The following is a 20235-nucleotide window of genomic DNA, read 5'->3' as shown; positions in this document are numbered from 1 at the left end:
TTGGCAGAGAGAAGCTGCTGTTTGTCTTTGCGAACTACCACAGCTAGATACTGGAGGGAGATGCAGGTCTCTAGTTGAAGAGAAGCATCCCATAGCCATTTAAGAATTCTGGGAGATTTGTCCTGGCATGGCCAGAGGGGAAGAATCATTGGGACAGGACTGACTGCTGGTAGTGAATTTAAGATACTCTCCGAAAACTAAGGGAAACATCTGGATGTGGATGTGGTCACTTGAAGTTACAGCTTGGTGAAATGGGGAAATGCAAACCCATTGGAAACTGGGAGTAACCATGAACTGTATAAGTTGCTTACAAAAAGAAAATATAGTGTTTAGACAATAGTGCTTTTAGTCATTTGTTCCAGTAAGATTTTTAAAATCTGAAATCTTATTGTGTCATCCTTTTTAGCTATTAACTGGTAGTTCAAATTTCTTTTTAAACATCATTGGTTTCTACGGGCATTATAATAATTTAAAAACCCAATGCCTAACAAATGTTGCTGTAAAGACTATTGGGTTCAAACCAGTTATCATTTTGTTCCACTTTTTGGACTGTTGTTTGTTATTCATAATATAGGTCTCCTAAAAGACTTGACAATAATTATTAGTGTTGCTAGCAATCTTTGCCTTCTTCAATGGCAGCCTGGCTGTGATCATATGGTTATATTGATACCTCAGCTGCCAGAATTAAGCCAGAGATGGCCTGTTGTTGCAATCAGCATCAACAACTTGCATTTGTATAGCACCTTGGAATGTAGCAACATTTGAAGATCATTGTGACCTGGGGTCTGTTTCAAGACTCTTTAACATCTGGGCTTCTTAGTTCAGTTGATCATTTGAATACAATCCTGTAACTTGAACAATATTTATGGCCCTCCCTACTCACCAGGTGTTTGACGCACATAAAAACCTACTAATGTTCTTGAGAGTAGACGCTGTTTTGTACAGAGGGTTGTGAGGCTGTCATTGGTACCCTGGGTTAGCGATTGAAGCAGAGAACATGCCCATTTTTAACACTTTCACCCCAAATGGACATGCTTCACTTACTGAATTCCAGAATCATTTAGTGTAGTTTTATGAGAGTGAAGACTTTGAGAGGCCCAAGTGTGCAACAAGAGCACTGCTGGAGTTTAACTAGCTAAAACAAGGAAGCTTCCCATTGTTTAACTAGCCAGGGCCACCATACCTGTTACGGCATTGGCTTGCTGGGTGAGAGATTTAATTAATCAGCTAACCATTCCGTCACAGCTGTGACCTGCAATTGTGTGGACCTGTCTGAATCAGAGCATTAGACCCAATCTTCAGTTGCAAAGTGCATCATCATGGAGTTAACGTGACCCCCCCATAGTGATGTAGTTTACCTATTGCTGTAAGAAACATCATTACTAGTTGGTAATTAGGTCACTGATAAATGTGAATTTGAGCCCTTAGCAGGTACCAAGAACTTTTCAAGTGGCACAATGATTAGCACAGTTCCTTATAAAATATGATAGCCTGTTTTCACTGTCCCCCTGATTACAGAATGGAGATGCACATGATATCTCATCTCGTTCTATCATCTGGAGGTTCGGAATGTCCCTCTACAACCGATCGCAGAGGTGTCAGCTGTGGCTCAGTTCATAGCACCCTCACCTTTGAGTCAGAAGGTTGTGGGTTCATGTCCCACTCCAGGACTTTGAACAAAAAAAAAGTCAAGAACTGTGAATGTACTCGAAAGAGTTACAACTGATCGCAGAGGTGTCAGCTGTGGCTCAGTTCATAGCACCCTCACCTTTGAGTCAGAAGGTTGTGGGTTCATGTCCCACTCCAGGTCTTTGAACAAAAAAAAAAGTCAAGAACTGTGAATGTACTCAAAAGAGTTACAACCGATCGCAATAGACTATCATGAATCTTTAAATTTTATTGTAAATTACATGAAGATTTCAACTGCTTGATTTTTCCAACAGCCACGGAAGAAAAGAGAGAAGTTGCAGATGAAGCAGCTAAAGCCTGGCACTGACACAGAATATGGCGTCCTAAATATCCAACTTACCGGCTATGACATGACACTTGTAGAACACTACAGTCAGTACATTCACCGGCTCTGCAATCAACTAAAGATCAAAGTGGAGGAAAGGTAAAAGTCAGTGCTAAATGAATCACCAGTCTGCAGTCAATCACAACAACTTGCATTTATATAGCTTTTAACATTGATAAATGTACAAAAGTAATTCAGAGAAATGTAGTCAAGGCAGTAGAGATTAGGAGGGGTGAGCAAAAGCTATCAAAAAGTTGGATTTTAAGGAAGGTCTTCCAGGAGGGGAGTGAAAGGGTTTAGAACATCAAAGGTGGAGTTTAAGACAGGGGTTGAGCATACTGATGGCTGCAAAATTATTGTGGCAATTGGAGGGCCTTAGACTAGGCATTTGGAAATCTGATAGTGTATTTGTAAATTAATTGGTAGAGAGTCATGGATTTCAGCAGTCTGTCGGGTAAGGGTTAAAAGGTTCTCCTTTTTAGCCTCATTAAAAATTAAACAATGATATTCCCCTCCCCCAAGTCTTGTTCCATAAACAAAATTACAGATGCTTCATACATGTCTTCATTTACTCTGTCCCTTTCTCCCCACAAACTGGAGAGTAAATGATATTAATATTTATAATTTCATGTTTGTTCTAATATTATTTTGAATGTTCAGTTTTATTGAAACAAAATATGTAGAAGTGCTTTTGCTTTTCCTTTCCACAGCTATGCAATGCCTACTAAATTCACTGAGATCTCAGTGTTGCAGGAACAGGGCACTAAGATGAATGTGGAAGGTGTTATTCACTCTCATGAGAGAATTGTACAGGTATTGTGTGTTTTCTCCACTTAAAATATTTCTCATATTTCCCATTTAAAACTTCTCCAGTGCTATGCATTTTTCATTAACACACAAGGTAGAAATTAATTTTGCTCCCAAGCTGTGCTATTGCGACTCCAAAAAGTCGATTCACAGTTATAGCCCTGGATAATATGTGTGTTTTTTTAAACCTCTTCCTATGGGAACGTGGTTTATCTGGCATTGTTTAAGTCAGGAATACACTACATGAGAAACTTTAAGCATTAATTTGTATTAAGCCACTTACTGGCATAAGTTACATCTTCAAAGTGCTATTTATTTAATTTTAACAGGAATTTGCAAAGTAATTGGTCTCATCGCTCTTGGCACAAGGAGAGTTAAGATCTAAGTTGATTTGAAATGCAAATTTTTTTTTTAAATAAAGGCTACTGGATGCAGAGGAGTGACATCTAGTTTTTTTTTGCTTTATAAGAATATCCCTTTTTTATAACCTAGTTCGCAGTTAAGTCATTCATTGCAGCTTTAGACAGTCTGAGAACAAAGAGGAGTAGTCTGACTGCTATTACTATCTTGGTAGAGACCAGTACTTTTTTTTAAAAGTAGACAAAATGCAAAAGTCCCAGTTATTTGCTATAAGAATGAAGCCACAAGATTCCACAGTTTAAAAACAGAAGAATTGTTTTTACAAGAATCAACAAAGCATACACTCCTATTCTCTAATATCCAGAATTAACACTAGTTAAACATGAAAATCATAGTCAAATTTAAACTATAAATTACAACTTAAATGGCAGATACAACTAAGACAGATCTTACGAATTAGCTCAGCGGTCCATTCAGATTTCAGTGATCACAGTGGGTCACGAAGTCCTCCAAACACTGTCTTCCTCACGAGGAATCTCAGCACCCCTCCTTCTTGGAGCTAATCTGATCTTCTGTCGACAGCAGCGCTAAACCTATCTGAGTTCTACGGGCACGGTCTTTGTCACAAATGATACACATCTGCAGAAAATACTCAGCTCTGGATGGCATAGATCCACCACTTATCTTCAAGTAACAGAAACAGCTGCAGCAGCTTATTCTTAGCTTCTGAATCTAGCCTCTTCTTCAGATTGTCTGTTCTGCTCCAGTGGACAACTGCTACTGCACAGCTTGGACTGATTTGTGTCCTTCTATATCTTTCAGCAAGGTTCGATTTCCCAAATTCAATTTGCTGCTGTTTTCCTTAGAGATTGGGAAGTTTTAGTTTCATTTCTGTATTTACCTTTTCTGCTTCCCTTTTAGTTTCATTTTCAGTTCAGCTCCTGTTTTGAAGTAGTGTCTGCCTCAAAAACATCCAAATTAGATTTAACAATATAGATTCCCTCACACTACCAACTGAAAGTCTACAGAACCTGCCCACTCTGCTTTACGCAAGAGACTTGGACTGTGTGCCAGTGTTATGCGATGAAGCTCAACCATTTTCACTTGAGCTACCTTTGGTAGTTTCTGAAAATCAGATGGCAGAACGAAATACCAGACACTGAGATGCTTACCCGAACTGGAATGCCAAGCATCCACACCATATTGAGACAGTCACAACTGAGTTGGTCATATAGCCAGAATGCCTGACACTCGCTTACCAAGGTGAAATTTCTACGGAGAGCTTGAGTCTGGGGTGCACTCTGATGGCAATCAAAAGGAAGCACTACAAGGACACTCTGAAGGCTTCACTTCGGAATTTTGATATCGACTTCAAGTCCTGACAGAAGCTCGCCGAGGATCGCTGCCTGGCGCAATCAAATAAAAAAACAGTGCAGTCTCCTTCGAAAGTAAACACCTATCAGAGGCAGAGAGGAAATCCCAAGCCAGCAACTCGTCAAAGACTCAATTGTTTGCAGTCTCCTGTCCGATTTAAAGCAGAACCTTCAGGATGCATATCAGTTTTAGCAGTCATCTACATGCCCACCAGAATCCTACCAAACACCTTAGATAACGAACATGGTCATTTTCACCTTGAACACCATTTGGCCTTTTACAGTGAATGCAATCAGAATGTCCTTAGTGCACTCCATTTCAGCAACCAGTTTTTAAAATGATTCCAGGGTTTTCATTCCTACTGTCTGACTTGCCCTGCTCTCCAAAAGCTTTAATTAAATTGGTGTTTAAACACAGGAAGGGAGTGAAATTGCAGTACTTACACACAAAACAATCCAGAAAAAGTTCAGCCTTGTCCATTCAAGTGTAACCAAATTTTTGACAATGTGATAAGCCTTAATATTGTCAATCTCTTTGGCACTGTGCAAACAGATGGAACTTATAATGCCATGGAGAACAGTGCAAACAGTCTCTGCGATCAGCATATAAATTTCTTAATGTCGACATATCATTGATTGAACTAGCACCTGGGCATCCTTTATATATAATGGGACCTTGTAGCATGCTGTGTAATTTATTTTATAATTGTATATTAAGTATTTTGCAAATGTTGAATGAACTTGTACAATATTGATTTTTTTATATCTTAAATTTTCAGGTTAGTGGTTTGAGTTCAGCTCTCGCCCCAATTGTTGTGGAAGTTCTTCAGACTAATCAGCCAGAAGGTGTGCAGCTGTGCTTCAAGGAGGTAGGTGCCGAAGCTGATCATTTTGGAAAACTTAACAGCGCAGTCCAATTAATCTGCAAGCACAGCTGTTACTTCTTCCTTTTATATTGAATCTGTAGTTTAAGAAAAATCAAAAGCAAAGAAGTCTCAGGCATCATTCAATCCAATCAGTACTTTTTCTCTCTAGAACTGCACAGAAACAGAACATTTTGCCTAACTGGGCTATGCCAGTTTTTATACTCCACACAAACTTACTCCCACTCGAATTACCTCTTGTCCCCCCCGCACACATAAAGCTTCATTCCATTCTTCCTCATGTAGTTTTATAATTGTGGATAAACTATTTTTTCAAGCACTCAACTGAAATTTCAATGGGCTGTAACCGAGCTTGAGGTTTTAAATAAAATGATAACCACAACTGGAAATGCTTTCACGTGCACAGGCATGTGCAGAGCTTCATTTCATTTTGTAGCTCAAGCATATCCAACATTTTTTCCAGCCTATGTTTATGCATTCTGATTCAGTCTCTTTTCCTCTCAGCAGATTGAGATCTTTTTGTTTTCCTTTTTGCTGGTACTCTCACAAGGTTTTATTTCCTCCCTCCTTTGATTCTCCTTACAGCTATTACTCTATTGAGAGATAAACAACCTGCTGCAGGTCTCAGGTATTTAGCAGTGCAGAATACTGACCCTGGATGTCAGTTTTTCCTCCCTGAGCTGAAGTATCTGACCTCTGCTTGGCACATTTGCTTTCTCCAACCCCACCACCCCCTCTCCATTTTGATTGAGAAAGTGGGTGCAATTGATGGTCATATTAATTTATAGTAGTGAGATGGAGAGTTTCGACAGCACCCAAATTTTTGTGTTTCAAGCAACTGAGTGTCAGATTTGATGTTTCTTGTGTTTGATTTCTATTTTTAATCCTCCATTCCTCCACTTGTTTCACATTCATTAGATTAAAAAGTGTGGGGAAAGTAAAGAATGACTAAGGAGGAGGATGAGATGAAAGCAATAGAAGTCTAAAGGGTGAGAAAGTAAAAGAAATAGGAAGACAAAGTGTGAAACCTAACAAAACAGAGATTTTAAATGGAGGCAATCCAAATGATGAAATTTGATTGATTAGCCTTAAGTAAAAATCATGAAAGTGCTACCAATTTGAAGTTTGACATTTATGTTCAATAGATTTCTATCATTAAAGAATAATCAGCAGTGGAAGGGTTATGCTGTAGAGCAGAAGCAATTATTTAATCCAAAGGGAAATTATGTCAGGTGACTGCATTGACGTTATAGGAGATGGTCTCAAGGGTATTCTCTAGCTGACATTGATTACCATGTACTTGGGTTTTTACCACACCCATTGAGATTTTTTCAATACAACATCTTTTTGCTGTTTAGTTCTTAGCAACAATACTAAGTTCTGCTATTTAGAATGTAAGGAGATAAGAGCATGAAACGTTATTCAGTTCATTATGACATTCAGGCCCATGTACATCTCTTTAAGCTTTATATTTATTCTAGTCTTTTATTCTGTTGTATACATTCAAGTGGAGTAACTGAAACACCTTTACAATTTACTTAACAAATACATTTGCTGTTTAGCTGAACTGCATTCGAAAAACTGTAGAGTCTAACTCCCAGGCTCAGAATAGAGAAATGGAGGCAAGAGTCCTCAAAAGCTTGAAAAATAAATGAAGTTTCTAATATATCTTGAATTTGACTGTCTTTTTGGTCTGTTAGCCTTAGTAAACATGAATTTGTATTATTAAAAAGCAAGATACATGTGTATCTCTCATCCCTTCCTTTTTAAAAGCAGAATACTGTTGATCCTTAAAAGATAGTTTGGAAGAGGAACAACAGAATGTGTAAGCTGAAGGCAGGGGGTGGGGGTGTTGGGAGAGAAGGGATATTGAGGAAATTTTTGGTATAGGGACCATGTTGAACATTTTTGGGCTGACTGAGCTCAAGGAACAACCTAGTTTGAAATTCCACTGGAAATTTCCGTGTGGTTATCATTTGAAGTTTATATCTGAGTAGGCAGCACCTGCCACAGAATAAACCTTTTTCATGCAATTTAGTTGTGTATATGTTAAAATGACAGTCCCTGAATGATTTTGTTGGTAAAGTTGCTTAACTTCATTAAAAAATATAAAAACATGAAAAGAATCATTTGTAGATGGAAGGAACACTTTGAGGAACTCTTCAACCCGGTGGACACACCCTCCTTACAGGAGGTAGTGCCAGAATCCTCTGGTGAAATCAGATCTAGCGCTGTTGCTGAGGTCACTGCAGTGGTCAAGGGTCTCCGTAGCGGTAAGGCAGCAGAGGTAGACAAGATTCGTCCGGAGATGTTGAAGGTGCTGGACAATGTTGGGGTGTCGTGGTTGACGCGCCTCTTCAATGTTGCATGGAAGGTGGGGACAGTATCGCTGGGTTGGCAAACTCAGGTGGTGGTCCCTATCTTTAAGAAAGGGGACCAGAGGGTGTGTCCCAATTATAGAGGGATAACACTCCTCAGCCTCCCCAGGAAAACCTGTGCTGGAGAGAAGACTTCGTCCATTAGTCAAACCTCAGATTCAGGAGGAATAATGCGGATTCTGCCCTGGCTGTGGAACAGTGGACCAGCTCTTTGCCCTCTCACAGATATTTGAGGGTTTGCTAATCCGGTCTACCTCTGTTTTATAGACCTGGAGAAGGCGTACGACCGCATTCCTCGGGATATTTTGTGGGAGATGCTGCGGGAATATGAGGTGCCGGTGCCGCTTCTGCGTGCTATCAGGCCCCTCTATTGCGGAGCGAGAGTTGTGTCCTCATTCTCAGCCTTAAGTCGAATTCATTCAAGGTGGGCGTTGAACTCCGCCAAGGGTGCATCTTGTCTCCACTCCTGTTTGTGACTGCATGGACAGGATATCAAGGCGCAGCTGAGGTACAGAGTATCCAGTTTGGGGGCTTGAGGGTGGCATCTCTGCTGTTTGCAGATGATGATGTGCTTCTTGCTTCATCCGACTGTGATCTCCAGGACGAACTCAAACATTTTGCCGCCGAATGTGACACAGCTGGGATGCAGATCAGCATCTCCAAATCTGAGGTCATGGTTCTCTCCCGGAAAAGCATGGGTTGCTCTCTCCAGGTGAGGGGGGAGCAACTTCCCTTATGGAGGAATTCAAGTATCTCGGGATCTTGTTTGCAAGTGATGGCAGGGAGGAGCATGAGATTGACCAATGGATCGGTACGGCAGCTGCAGTTCTGCGGGTGCTCTACCGGTCGTGCTGGTGAAGCAGGAGCTGAGCTTTAGGACAAAGCTTTTGGTTTACTGGTCAATCTATATCCCCATCCTTGCCTATGGTCATGAACAGTGGGTAATGACCGAAAGAATAAGATTGCAGATACAAGCAGCAGAAATGAGGTTTCTCCATAGGGTTGCTGGGCATACTTTCTAGAAGAGGGTGAGGAGGTCGGCAATCCAGGAGATCCTCGGAGTAGAGTCGCTGTTCCTCTGGATCGAGAGGAGACAGTTGAGGTGGTTCAGGCATTTGATAAGGATACCCCCTAATAGGCTCCTGCTGGAACTGTACTGGGCACAGCCCACTGGGCAGAGACCTCGAGGCCAACCCAGGACACGCTGGAGGGATTACATCTCTTGGCTGGCCTGGGAATACCCCAGGAGGAGCTGGATCTGTGGCTGAGGAAAGGGAAGTTTGGTTGGCCCTGCTCAGTTTACTGCCACTGCGACCCTCCCCAGGAGAAGTGATGTGAAAATGGATGGAAAAATCATTTGTAGGGGAAGACCTTATTACAAAATTTTATAACTGCATAATTGATCATTATCCTCTGCACAGTTAGGTAAGATGCATTGTAAATGATCCTGTTAAATTCACTCTGAGCTGCAGACTATTGGGTGCATTAATACATACAAACACCCAAATTAGGAGCAGGAGTAGGCCACACAGTCCCCCGAGCCTGCTCCGCCATTCGATAAGATCGTGGCTGATCTGATTGAAACCTCAACTCTACATTCCCACTCACCCGATAACCTTTCACCCCCTTGCTTATCAAGACTCTATCTAGCTCTGCCTTAAAATTATTCAAAGACTCTGCTACCGCCTTTTGAGGAAGAGAGTTCCAAAGACTCACGACCCTCAAAGAAAAAATTTCTCCTCATCTGTCTTAAATGGGCAACCCTTTTTTAAAATAGTGATCCCTAGTTCTAGATTCCCCCACAAGAGCAAACATCCTTTCCACATTCACCCTGTCAAGACCCCTCAGGATCTTGTATATTTCAATCTAAGTGGGATTTTAAAACTGGCCAACTGATATTTACCTCAGTTTAATGGGAGTAAATATGGATCAGATTGGGTGCGTGGTCCACCAAACCACCTCCAGTCATTTTTCTCCCTTCCTCAACAGAGGTGTCTGTAGCTTTTATTATTTTTAAAATGATTGATTGATCTTGAATTGGATTCTGAGATGTTAGCCAACTCTTGGCTTAACTTTCTTGACCTTTCTTGACTACTAGCAAATACTTGTTCATTTAGTCATTTGTACATGTTACATGTGAATAAATGCTGAGATAAGGTGTGACTTGGCCAAATGAAGATATATCTGTATTTAAGAAAGAAAACATTGTTGATCTGGAAATATAGTGATGTATTTACATAGAATACAACACAGAATCACGCCATTTGAACTAGCTGATCTATGCCGGTGTTCATACTCAACATGCGCCTTTTTTTTTAAATCTCTTTTCACTTCCCCTCTGCATCCCTCTATTTCCTTATGTATGCATCAAGCATTCCCCTAAATGCATTAGTACTATGTACTTCAATCATTCATGTGACAGCAAGTTCCACATTCTGACCGTCCTTTGTGCAAAGAAATTCCTCGTAAATTCTTTATGGTACAAATTAATCTAATATTTATGCCCCCTTCTTCTGGACTTGTCCATAAGTAAGGTTTTGTATATATATCCTTATGAACACTTTGTAATTTTTATCTATCAGTTCTCCTTTTTCCCAGAGATAAGAGCCTCTTTCTTGATCTTGCATCCTTTCAATTCTGATAACATCTTGGTATCTTTTCTGCATTTTCTCCAAAGCTTCATTATCCTTTTTGATAGTATGGAAACCAGGGCCCAGATTCTCGCTGCCAGGTCGGATGCACAGAGATGGGAGAATTCCTGGCCCAGCGAACCTGACCTTTAAAGATGTCTGTCCCCACGTTGGATTTTCAGTCCGGGGGCAGGGGGTCTGGATTAGAAGTCAGGGCGGGTGACCCTGGAAGAACTGAGGAGGGTGCCAGGTGCAGAGGTGAGCTGGGTAGAAGGCCTACCTCAGAGCTCTGGCACTGTGCCCAAAATATTAAAAAGAAGAATAAACCATGAAACATCCCTCCAGCCTTCAACCCTACACACTCCCCATGCCACCTCATGCCTCCACCCACCCCCATGGGCTCTTGTAGTCTCCATTCCAACCTATGCTCCTCCACCCACCTCCATGGCCCCTCCTACCCTACACACCAACTTAAGCCTCTCCACTCCTGCCCCATGGGCCTCTCATACATGACAAGGTACGCCCCTCCACCCAACCACCCCCCTTCAATGGCCCTTTGTAACCTGTATGCCAACTTGGTGCCAACCCATGCACCTCCACCCACCACTCTTTGCCCTTACAACTACCATGTCAACACACCTAGTATCCACCATGGGCAGACCTCAGGACCCATGCAGATATGAGATAAAATAAGTATCTATTGCAGATTTCACTATATGAAGAAAACACTCATTCATAAAAACCCATTTACTACGTTTATATTCCTTCAACTGAAGCCTTATAACAACAAACATTGGAATTCATAGTCCCATATCAAAGAGTCCGTAAGTGCTTCTAGCTGTCAATCAAACTGAAATAGCAGGCACCCTACTGTGATAACGAAAGGTTGTGATATCTGTCATGCAGCACTAATCCAGTAATGGAAGACCTCAGGCTTATGTCAGCAGTGTTAAATAGGAAACAATCATTTTTTTTAACATTCCAGGAGACATTTATTTCTCAAATACTTAAAGGGCAGGTCTTTTAAATGCCTTGATATGTTGACAGGTCCCTTTAATAGGTGCTTCTGATACTTTTGACAGTTGATTTTGATTGATCTGTTGACAGTTCTAATGATCTTGACAGTAATGAGTTTATACACCTTTTACACACATTTATGTCTACTTTTAACAATTCCAAAGGGCACCTTACGCCCCCCCACCCCCCACAAAGTGTGTCCCAGGACCATATTCAAAGGGTTACCTTACTTCTCAAAAGAGGTAGCCTGGGTATCCAAACAAATCCACAAAGCTCAGACCTACTTTTGAAGTGGATATAATCCTGGCCCCTATTTGGGACTATTCTGGATCAGGCATACTCCTGAGGTGATCACTCTCACTTCAAGTTGAGAAGGACAGACCTCACAGATGCTTGATTGAATCTGAAGAACTGATCTAACTCTCCGCAAAGGAAAGGAACCCGCAAAGAATATTACCGTCCTCCAGATAGCCTTTTTAACAAGTTTTAGCCGGATTATAACAGCTCGGAGATTATAAGGCTCCGGGCAACTCTCCTTAATAATGTACCTCTCCACTGAAGAGTGTGCAGAGACAAGTTCTCAAGTCTGGATACAGAAGACTATATGAGACAATATATTTTCTAAATTATATAGAAGATTATGAAAGAACCGAACGTGTAATTCACACTTGATTGGAAAGTTAATTGCAATGTTAATAGTTTTATGATTCAATTCATAAGAAAAGACTGACCTAGCAGGAAGCTATGAGCACACGTGCTTGTCAACATCCTTAGAGCTTAACAAGATGCTGAGAGATGCAAATGGTGGTAACGTCATAGCCACACAATTGTGTTTTAAGATTAGAACTAAGTTTCCTGGATTCAGTTGACAAGTGATTTAGGGGCATCCATAGAAAATAAGGTTATCCATCTATAGGTTGTGGTAACTTACAATTATTATTTCCAAAATCTGTATCACCAATGCCTTACTGAGATGATGTTTCCATGATTTTCAGGAGCCAGTTCCTGTTTTTCAGTAACTGTGCCTTGTGTTAGGGGATGAGAACAATATGCCTCAGGATATTGGTGTCCTTGAGTGCACAAGTATGCCCAGGCATGTTTATGAACTTCTTTTATTCTTTCAGGCAGAGGAACTCTACTTTTAATTTTCTAATCTCTACTTCATAAGATTAAAAGAGGGCTTTTCTTATAACTCCTTATTATAACTTGATTGCTTCACACATTTACCAGGTCTAAGCTGCGCAGTCTGGGTTTCACACTCCAAGGCTACCAAAATTTGAGTGGAGGCAGCTGATGATTTAAATGGCCAGCTGCCTATGTAAAATGCCCTGCGAAAATGGGAATTGCCATGTTTGGCGACGGGACTTAGGATTTTTGGCCACTTCTGCTATTTTCGTCATGATGGGGAGCCTCTCTGTTGTGGCAAAAATCTAGACCCAGAACATTAGTTAGAATACATTTGGAGTACTATCTAAAATTAACAATACTTCCCTGCTTTGTATTCAATTCTTCTAGATATGAAATCTTGTACTTTGTTTGCATTCTTTATGGCCTTCTCTACTTGTGTTGCTGCTTTTAGTGATTTATGTATCTGTATTCCCAAATCTCTTTACTCCTATGAGACCATAACCAAAGGACTCTACCCCATGTAGTTTCTTACCTTCCAAGAAAAAGTTGTTTCCTCATTCTTTCAACTAAAATGAACCATCTCACACTTTGCTTTCATTTTCCATTTAACCACTCTCACTGCAAGCCTATTATGTATTCCTGTATTTTGTTAGTCTTTTACATTATTAGCTTAGGACTTATTAGTCCTAAGTTAGCATTTTCTGCAAATTTTGACAACGTACCTCCAATTCCTTATTTCAGATCACTATGTATGTGGTAAACAGCAGTGCTCCGGGCTCAGGTCTCTGCTGAAAACAATTTCCTTTTTGCCTGTCCGAGAAACTTCTCTCCATTTTCATTCAGTCCACTTTGTGACTTGGCACCTGACTCAACTTGCTCTGACCATTGCCATGAGTCCTTACATGGCACCTTATCAAGGCCTTCTGAAAGTTCATGTATACCACATCCATCGCTTCACCCTTGTCAACTCTTGTTATTTTTATACCATATTTAATCATTTTCAGACTGGGTCTTCTATTTTTTACTGAGAGAGAATTTGATTTATCCTTGTTAGCATCTATAATTATTCACATTTTACAGAATTGTTGCAATCATTAGAGGAGAATTCCTTACTTTAGTCCAGGTTGGATTCAAACTTGGGTCACAGATGTAAAAGCAATTATTGTACTCCAATAATTATCAGAGAAGATTATTTTATGGCATAGTTCAGATTATTACAGGCATAAATTTAAAATGAGAATTTTAAAAATTCTATGTTGGAGTTATATTTCAAGCAGTGTAGCCTTGGAAAAGAGATAATTCTGTGACCTCTGATTTTGCAGAGTCATTATTAAATTCCAGCTGACCAAAGACAAAAGATGAATGACATCTAGTGACATTCTGGGGACTTCAGAAATGCTGAACAAATTGACATTCCCCATATTGATCGTTGGAAGTGGTGCTGGTCACATGTTTGCTTCTAAGCAAATCGCAACTGCTCAGGGATGCTAGTTCTAAGCTCTACTGTTAACTCTTTCAGAACACATTTGCGGACTTTCAAATTGTCTAGCTGCACAGTGCATTTCAGCATTTGCAATGTCACATTTAAATGTTGCATTTGTTCCTTAACTGGTAAATATGCTTGCAATTTTTTTTTGAGGAACCCTAAAAGCTTTACTGATTTATATCCATTTGATGATACTAAATATACATTTTGTCTTTGGATCAAAATATTGTGATGCATATGGCATTATCTTGGTACTTGTGAGGCATATTTTAAATATTGAATCAGAATGGTAACCAGATTCATGCATATAATGATGTCCTTGAAGGAATGGAATTTGACACCCCACATAGTCTGGTTTACACATGATTCCAGTCCCATTTACATAGTTGACTCTTAATTCCCTCAGGGTAGCTAAGGATAGGAGATAAATACTTGCCTTGCCAGTGTCGCCCACGTCCCAAGAACAATTTTTTTTTTCTAAATTGCTCACAAAGTCAGTTCATCCCATTGAACTTTGGCTTCTCTCCCTCGTACAGCAAGATGTTATCCTAGGCTGTTTTAATATATCTCCTAACATTCAATTCCAAAGCAGAGAATGCAGAAGCCTGGAAGCATTTCTATTACCGTCAGCCAAAAAATTATGTGCAGCATAGGCAGGGGAGCTAAGTATATGTGAACATCATGATGAACACACGTACTGAACAATTTGCGAACATCCATCACTTCATGTCTGACATAAATTAATGTCATAGCCCAATAAAAATTAATAATCATTATGTTATTTATATGATTCATGTCTTAGGTTCCAGGCCTTGATCTAGGCTGACATTTTATTGCAGTACTTAGCGAGTGCAACTTTGTTGATGAGAAGTTAAACTGAAGCCCCATCTTCCTGTCTCCAAGGCATTATTTGGAGATGAGTAACAAGTTCTGCTAATGTCCTAGCTAATATTCTACCCACAACCAACAGCACCAAGACCAGATTAATCTACTTAATTTGCTGTTTGTGGGATTCTCCTTTTTGCAAATTTGCTGCCATATTTAAGGGGAGATGTGGTAATGTCACTTGGATAGTAATCCGCAGGCCCAGGCTAATGCTCTGAGGACATGGGTTCAAATCCCACTACGGCAGCTGGTGGAATTTAAATTTAATTAATGAAAAAATCTGGAATTGAAAGCTAGTATCAGTAATGGTAACCATGAAACTATCAATTCTCACAAAAACCTTTTAGTTCACTAATGTCCTTTTGGGAAGGAAATCTGCCATCCTCACTCAGTCTGGCCTATGTGTGATTCCAAATCCATAGTAATGTAATTGACTCCTAACTGCCCTCTGAAATGGCCTAGCAAGCTACTCAGTACAAGGGTAAGTAATTAGGGCTAGGCAACATGGCCTAGTCAGTAACAAAAACAAAAATAGCTGGAAAAACTCAGCAGGTCTGACAGCATCTGCGGAGAGGAATACAGTTAATGTTTCGAGTCCCTATGACTCTTCATCAGAACTAAGGAAATATAGAAATGCAGTGATGTCCGCATCATGAAAGAATAATTTTTTTAAAAATGCTTTCAAAACTACATCAACAATACTTTAAAACTACCTGACCCAAGCCATGATGAATTTGTAACTCTTAATATTGCGTTGACAAGCTACTTTGCTGCATGGTGTATTACATAGGAGCCCAATCAAGTCCTTGTATGCACATGCAGTTCCAATAGTGCTTGCTAGGTGATGATCTGGAGTCAGTTTTCTCTCCGTTCCATAGAGATACTGAAACTGCCTGACCAGCACTTCTGCCACCCCAGCTGAAATTCGACTTGGGACCTTCCTCATCTGTTATGGTTCAGTTACTCACCTGGTAAACTAATTGAAGCTTTGGAGGAGTTCCCAATATTGTTTCATAAAACATTTTTTCTCCGTGGTTAGGTGGGTGTCATGCACTTGCAGAAACCAGTCACTATGCTTGGGCATCAAAGCTACTGAAAATCCCACACAGATGCACCTCGCTTTCTAACGTCCAGAGAGCTCATGCATTGTTTGACAGCTTAGTGACCTCTAAAGCACATAGGTTAGCTAGCAAAAACCATACAGCTTACTAGCACAGATCTACCGGCTGCTTGCTGAGCACCATCCTATTTGTTTCTAGAGTTATCTGGAACAGAGTGGGAAAAATCTCAGCCTCCAATTACAGATCTAACTTCTCAGGCTCTATTATTGAGCAAGTTTGTTGGCCCAATCATCCCCTGCACATGAATTGTTGACATAGCCCCCATCTCCCATCATTATGCATCTCATCTTTAAGCCACCTCAACCTAAAGAAATATCTTTTACCTTGTTCACCTTCACAAGGAAAATAGTTGTAGTTGGTTACTTCACAGCGCACATGTAGATTTGACCCTTCAGTGGGCAGACAAGAAAAGAAACCAAAATCTCTTCATGAGCTTCATGGTGAGCTGCTCACCATGAAATTAGTGATTGGATTTCTACCAGCCTCATGATCACAGCATGGACACAGTATACCACAGGGAATAGTGGTTCCATGAGTTGGAAGTACAGAGTTGCAGCAACAATTGCTTCCTCCCTACAACCCAATCATGATATTGGACCCGTTAAATAGAAGCACTTCATCTCAACCCAACCACCATGGTAATCCCTTTCAATTGCTGTTGTGCCAGGTTCCAGAGTTTCCTAATCAATTCTGACACACCTGCCTCCAGAATTGTGGAAGGATCATTGCAACATGACAAGCCACCTTGATGTCCTTGACATCAAAGTCTAGTGCAGTTTACCAAACTTATTTGTCACCAACTGCTTAATCAGGAGCATTACAAGACCCTTTGGCAAAGATATGCCAGTTGTGAGGTCAGTGTAAGCTGAAACCCTCTCTCCCTGCAGCTCCTTTTGTGTCACAGCTTCACCTCAGGTTGGTTCTGGACTTTACACATGGGCTGAAGAGAACTCTTTTAGGAGTTCCCAACCATGAAGGAAAACCGCTTAGACATGCTTTAACCAAAACTATTTTCCACATTGCCAAGGCAAACGTGTGGATGGAGGAACTTGAACCCTGTTATATGCACCCTGAACTTTACAATAAGGATGTGAACAAAACTAAGTTTATCCAGTACTGGACTTGTGGAATTATAGGCAAATTATCTATTTTTGTTTAATTTCTCTAACATCACTTATTTTGATTAGTAGGTTGTGAATTGCTGTAGAAATGCTGCAGCAAAATTAAAACCTGTTTAATTCACAGATCTGAAAAAATGGTTGAAATCTCTTCCCCTCGTTAATACCAGGCATCATTTAAGAAGATTAATTTATTTTGTTAAATTTTAATGAAAAAAACTTAAAAGCTGAAAACGTTCTAGGTATTCAATTGTAAAAGGGATGATCCAGATTTTTTATTGAGGAATGATATCATCGCTAATCTTGACCTCCAAAATGCAATGTTGATTATCCCACATGGCAAATAATTATTGCTTTTCACTGTTTTCACAGCATACTGAAGCTGATTTCAATGCCCGGTTCAAGGCTCGACCAGAATTAGAAGGACTGATAGCACAGATTAGTTAAGAAGAAAACTAGAAGGGAGGTGACCATTTTGGCTCAAAGATCATAAACCAGGCCAGAGGCTACTTACTGTATGTGGTGACGTCGGGAGCTGTGATTACTACATATTATTTTCAATCATTGTTTCAAGGACTTGGGAGCAAGTAGCTAAAAGTAATGTACATGAATTGTGTGATATGTTACTAATAAAAAGGATTCTAAAAAGATTGTCATCTAATTTACTTAATAAAATCAATCAGCAGTAAAGACATTCTGCCTTGAAACTTTTCACCACAATTCAGTTAGCCACTTCATTGCTTTCTGAATGTGAACCTGATTGAGACGTCGGAAAGGTGCTAATAGTATATTGTATAGCGCTCCCTAGCAGTTGGATTAGAGTGTTTAATAACTTTGACCGTCCACTTGCAACAATAAAATCCTGTATATCCTGTTTTTAAAAGTTGTATGCAACCAGCTGACTCCTAGTTTCACATGCCCTGTTATGAATAGAAATGGGTGCAAGAAGGAAAATGAATACATTTCAGTAACATAGTCAGAGGGCTCAAGTGACATCCGAAAAATGGAATAGTTTACAATTATTATCTGAATGCTGAGATTAAATTGCGACCTTGAAGGGTTCACATTACCAGATTTTGTCTAATTCTTCCAGTTCTGTTTTCAGCATTATGTTGGCTGGTGTTACCCAAACACACACATTAATCATCTCAATACATCACCATAATGCATTCACAAAAATTAATGCTACCTACACAATGTCCCAACAATGTGCTTTAATATAAGCACTAATAGGGTAGTAGTCAGTGTTGTTTCACACTTTACAGAGCTATGAATGCTAAATAATAACGTGAAAATGTTCCTTCATAAAGTAATTCCTTGAAATGAGCATTGCCATACAATGAGAAATCAGCCCTAAGTTAAGACAGTGTTGTCCGGTAGAAATACTGGGCTGATAGGAAATAGAGGTAGTTAAGTAAGTTACATTGGTATTTGTAGGTGTTAGGAATGAGTTTTAGTTTTAATGTTTAAGTTTGATTTGTATTTCTGTATCTGTGTGTTAAGAAAATGTCAAATGGAGTTTCAGTTTTACTTTAAAAGGTTGCTTGCATTTCTAATGAGGTTTACGACTCCTAAGGAGAAATTAAACAAACAACAGAAGAAAACTGGCTGTTGCCTAGTAACAGAGGGCCAAAGAGGCAGGTCCCACAGACACACGCACAAGAAGAGAAACAGCAGTTTGTTTTGGAAGCTGTTGGGAGTTCAGTTGGTTTTGAAAGTTGCTGCCAGGGGAGACTGAAGTAAAGGGGACAGACAACCAGTCCCAAGCTAAAGAAAAGACGCCAAAATCCAGGGGCGTGGAAGAGGGGACAGTCCATAGAACACCTTCTAGTCGAAGGACAGGAACTTGGAAAAGGTCCTGTTAAGTGAAGTTAAAAGTGAGGGGCAAAGAGAAAGGCTCCAAGCTTCAGATTTAAAGAGACAAAAGCTGCAGAAAACAGATTTAAAGTGTGAACAGCTTGCAAGGGACAAGAAGGTCCAAAGACACAACTGAAGGTCTGTAACTCTTTGCTTTGGGCATATGAAGCAGTGGTGTGCTGTTAACGCTGAGTTGGTGAGAGAGAGTGCATGGAAGACAGTTTGAATGCATGTGGTGACCCAAGGAAGAGGAACATCAGAAGGAGAGTTTGAAACCCTGGAGGTGAGCCCTTGAGGAAGGATTTCTCTGAGAGAAAGAATTGGTTTGGGAGAAGATTCCAAAGCGAGTTATTGGAGTGGAGATTGGAAACCCTTGTGTGAAAGACAGAGTGCAGTGAGACTGGTTGGCTCACGATGTGAGAGGTGTCTGGGGGAGTTGAGGAGAGATCCATAGCATCTTTGAGGTGGCATCTGTCACTTGGTTTCAGAGTATAGTGTGTCTGACCACAGGATGCCTATTGGTACATAGACTGTGTACTTATGTGGGCTTGGAGTATAAAATAGCTTTTGTACCTTGTGTTATCCTTACAAATCTGTATATATCTGTAAAGGTATAGTTGTGGGTGAAGGAGTATTGTAATATAGTTCATCTTTTCTTGTTGAATAAATGTTTTATTCTTTTGTTAAAAGTTCATCAGCTGACTCCTGTGCCTCTGTTCGGTAGCTACTCTCCACATATCTAAACAAACAAAAGCTAGGATCTATCAAGGGTTCCACTCTGGGATCAGGCTTGTCCAGGAGTAACCTCTGTTGCGGATCATAACAAGGACTAACCATGGGCATTATGTAGACACGACTTTAACTACATGCTCTAATTTTAGTAGAACACCATGTACATAATGTAAGTAAATGTGCTTCACAAAATTAGTGAACAATTTGAAAGTAGGGAGCATCTTGAAAATAGTGACCATAATATGGCTGAATTTGATAATAGGCCTGAGAGGGAGATAGGATAGAGTTCAGTGTGAGGTCACCTACTTTGGATCTAAGAAAAACAAATATTTTTTTCTTTCTTGGGATGTGAGTGGCTCTGGGAAGGCCAGCGTTTGATGCCCATCCCTTATTGCCCTTGAAGGTAGTGATAAGTCACCTTGAAACGCTGCAGTGCATGTGTTTT

At 40.2% G+C, this 20235-nt stretch overlaps 1 protein-coding gene across 1 annotated transcript in view; it reads left to right on the top strand.

The window, feature by feature from the left end:
- Positions 1 to 17851, top strand: part of mrpl48 (mitochondrial ribosomal protein L48) — a 36122-nt gene extending 18271 nt beyond the window's left edge. The window contains exons 5-8 of the mRNA XM_078545220.1: positions 1944 to 2113; positions 2725 to 2827; positions 5334 to 5423; positions 17574 to 17851. Of these exons, the coding sequence (XP_078401346.1) occupies positions 1944 to 2113; positions 2725 to 2827; positions 5334 to 5423; positions 17574 to 17648 (438 nt within the window). The 3' untranslated portion in view covers positions 17649 to 17851. The remainder of the gene's footprint in view (positions 1 to 1943; positions 2114 to 2724; positions 2828 to 5333; positions 5424 to 17573) is intronic.
- Positions 17852 to 20235: the final 2384 nt, after the last annotated feature.

This window comes from Cetorhinus maximus, chromosome 7 (assembly GCF_964194155.1).
Source record: "Cetorhinus maximus chromosome 7, sCetMax3.hap1.1, whole genome shotgun sequence".
NCBI classification, from domain to species: Eukaryota; Metazoa; Chordata; class Chondrichthyes; order Lamniformes; family Cetorhinidae; genus Cetorhinus; species Cetorhinus maximus.
The sequence above is the reverse complement of the archived record's forward strand: the minus strand, read 5'-3'. Positions and strand labels throughout refer to the sequence as shown.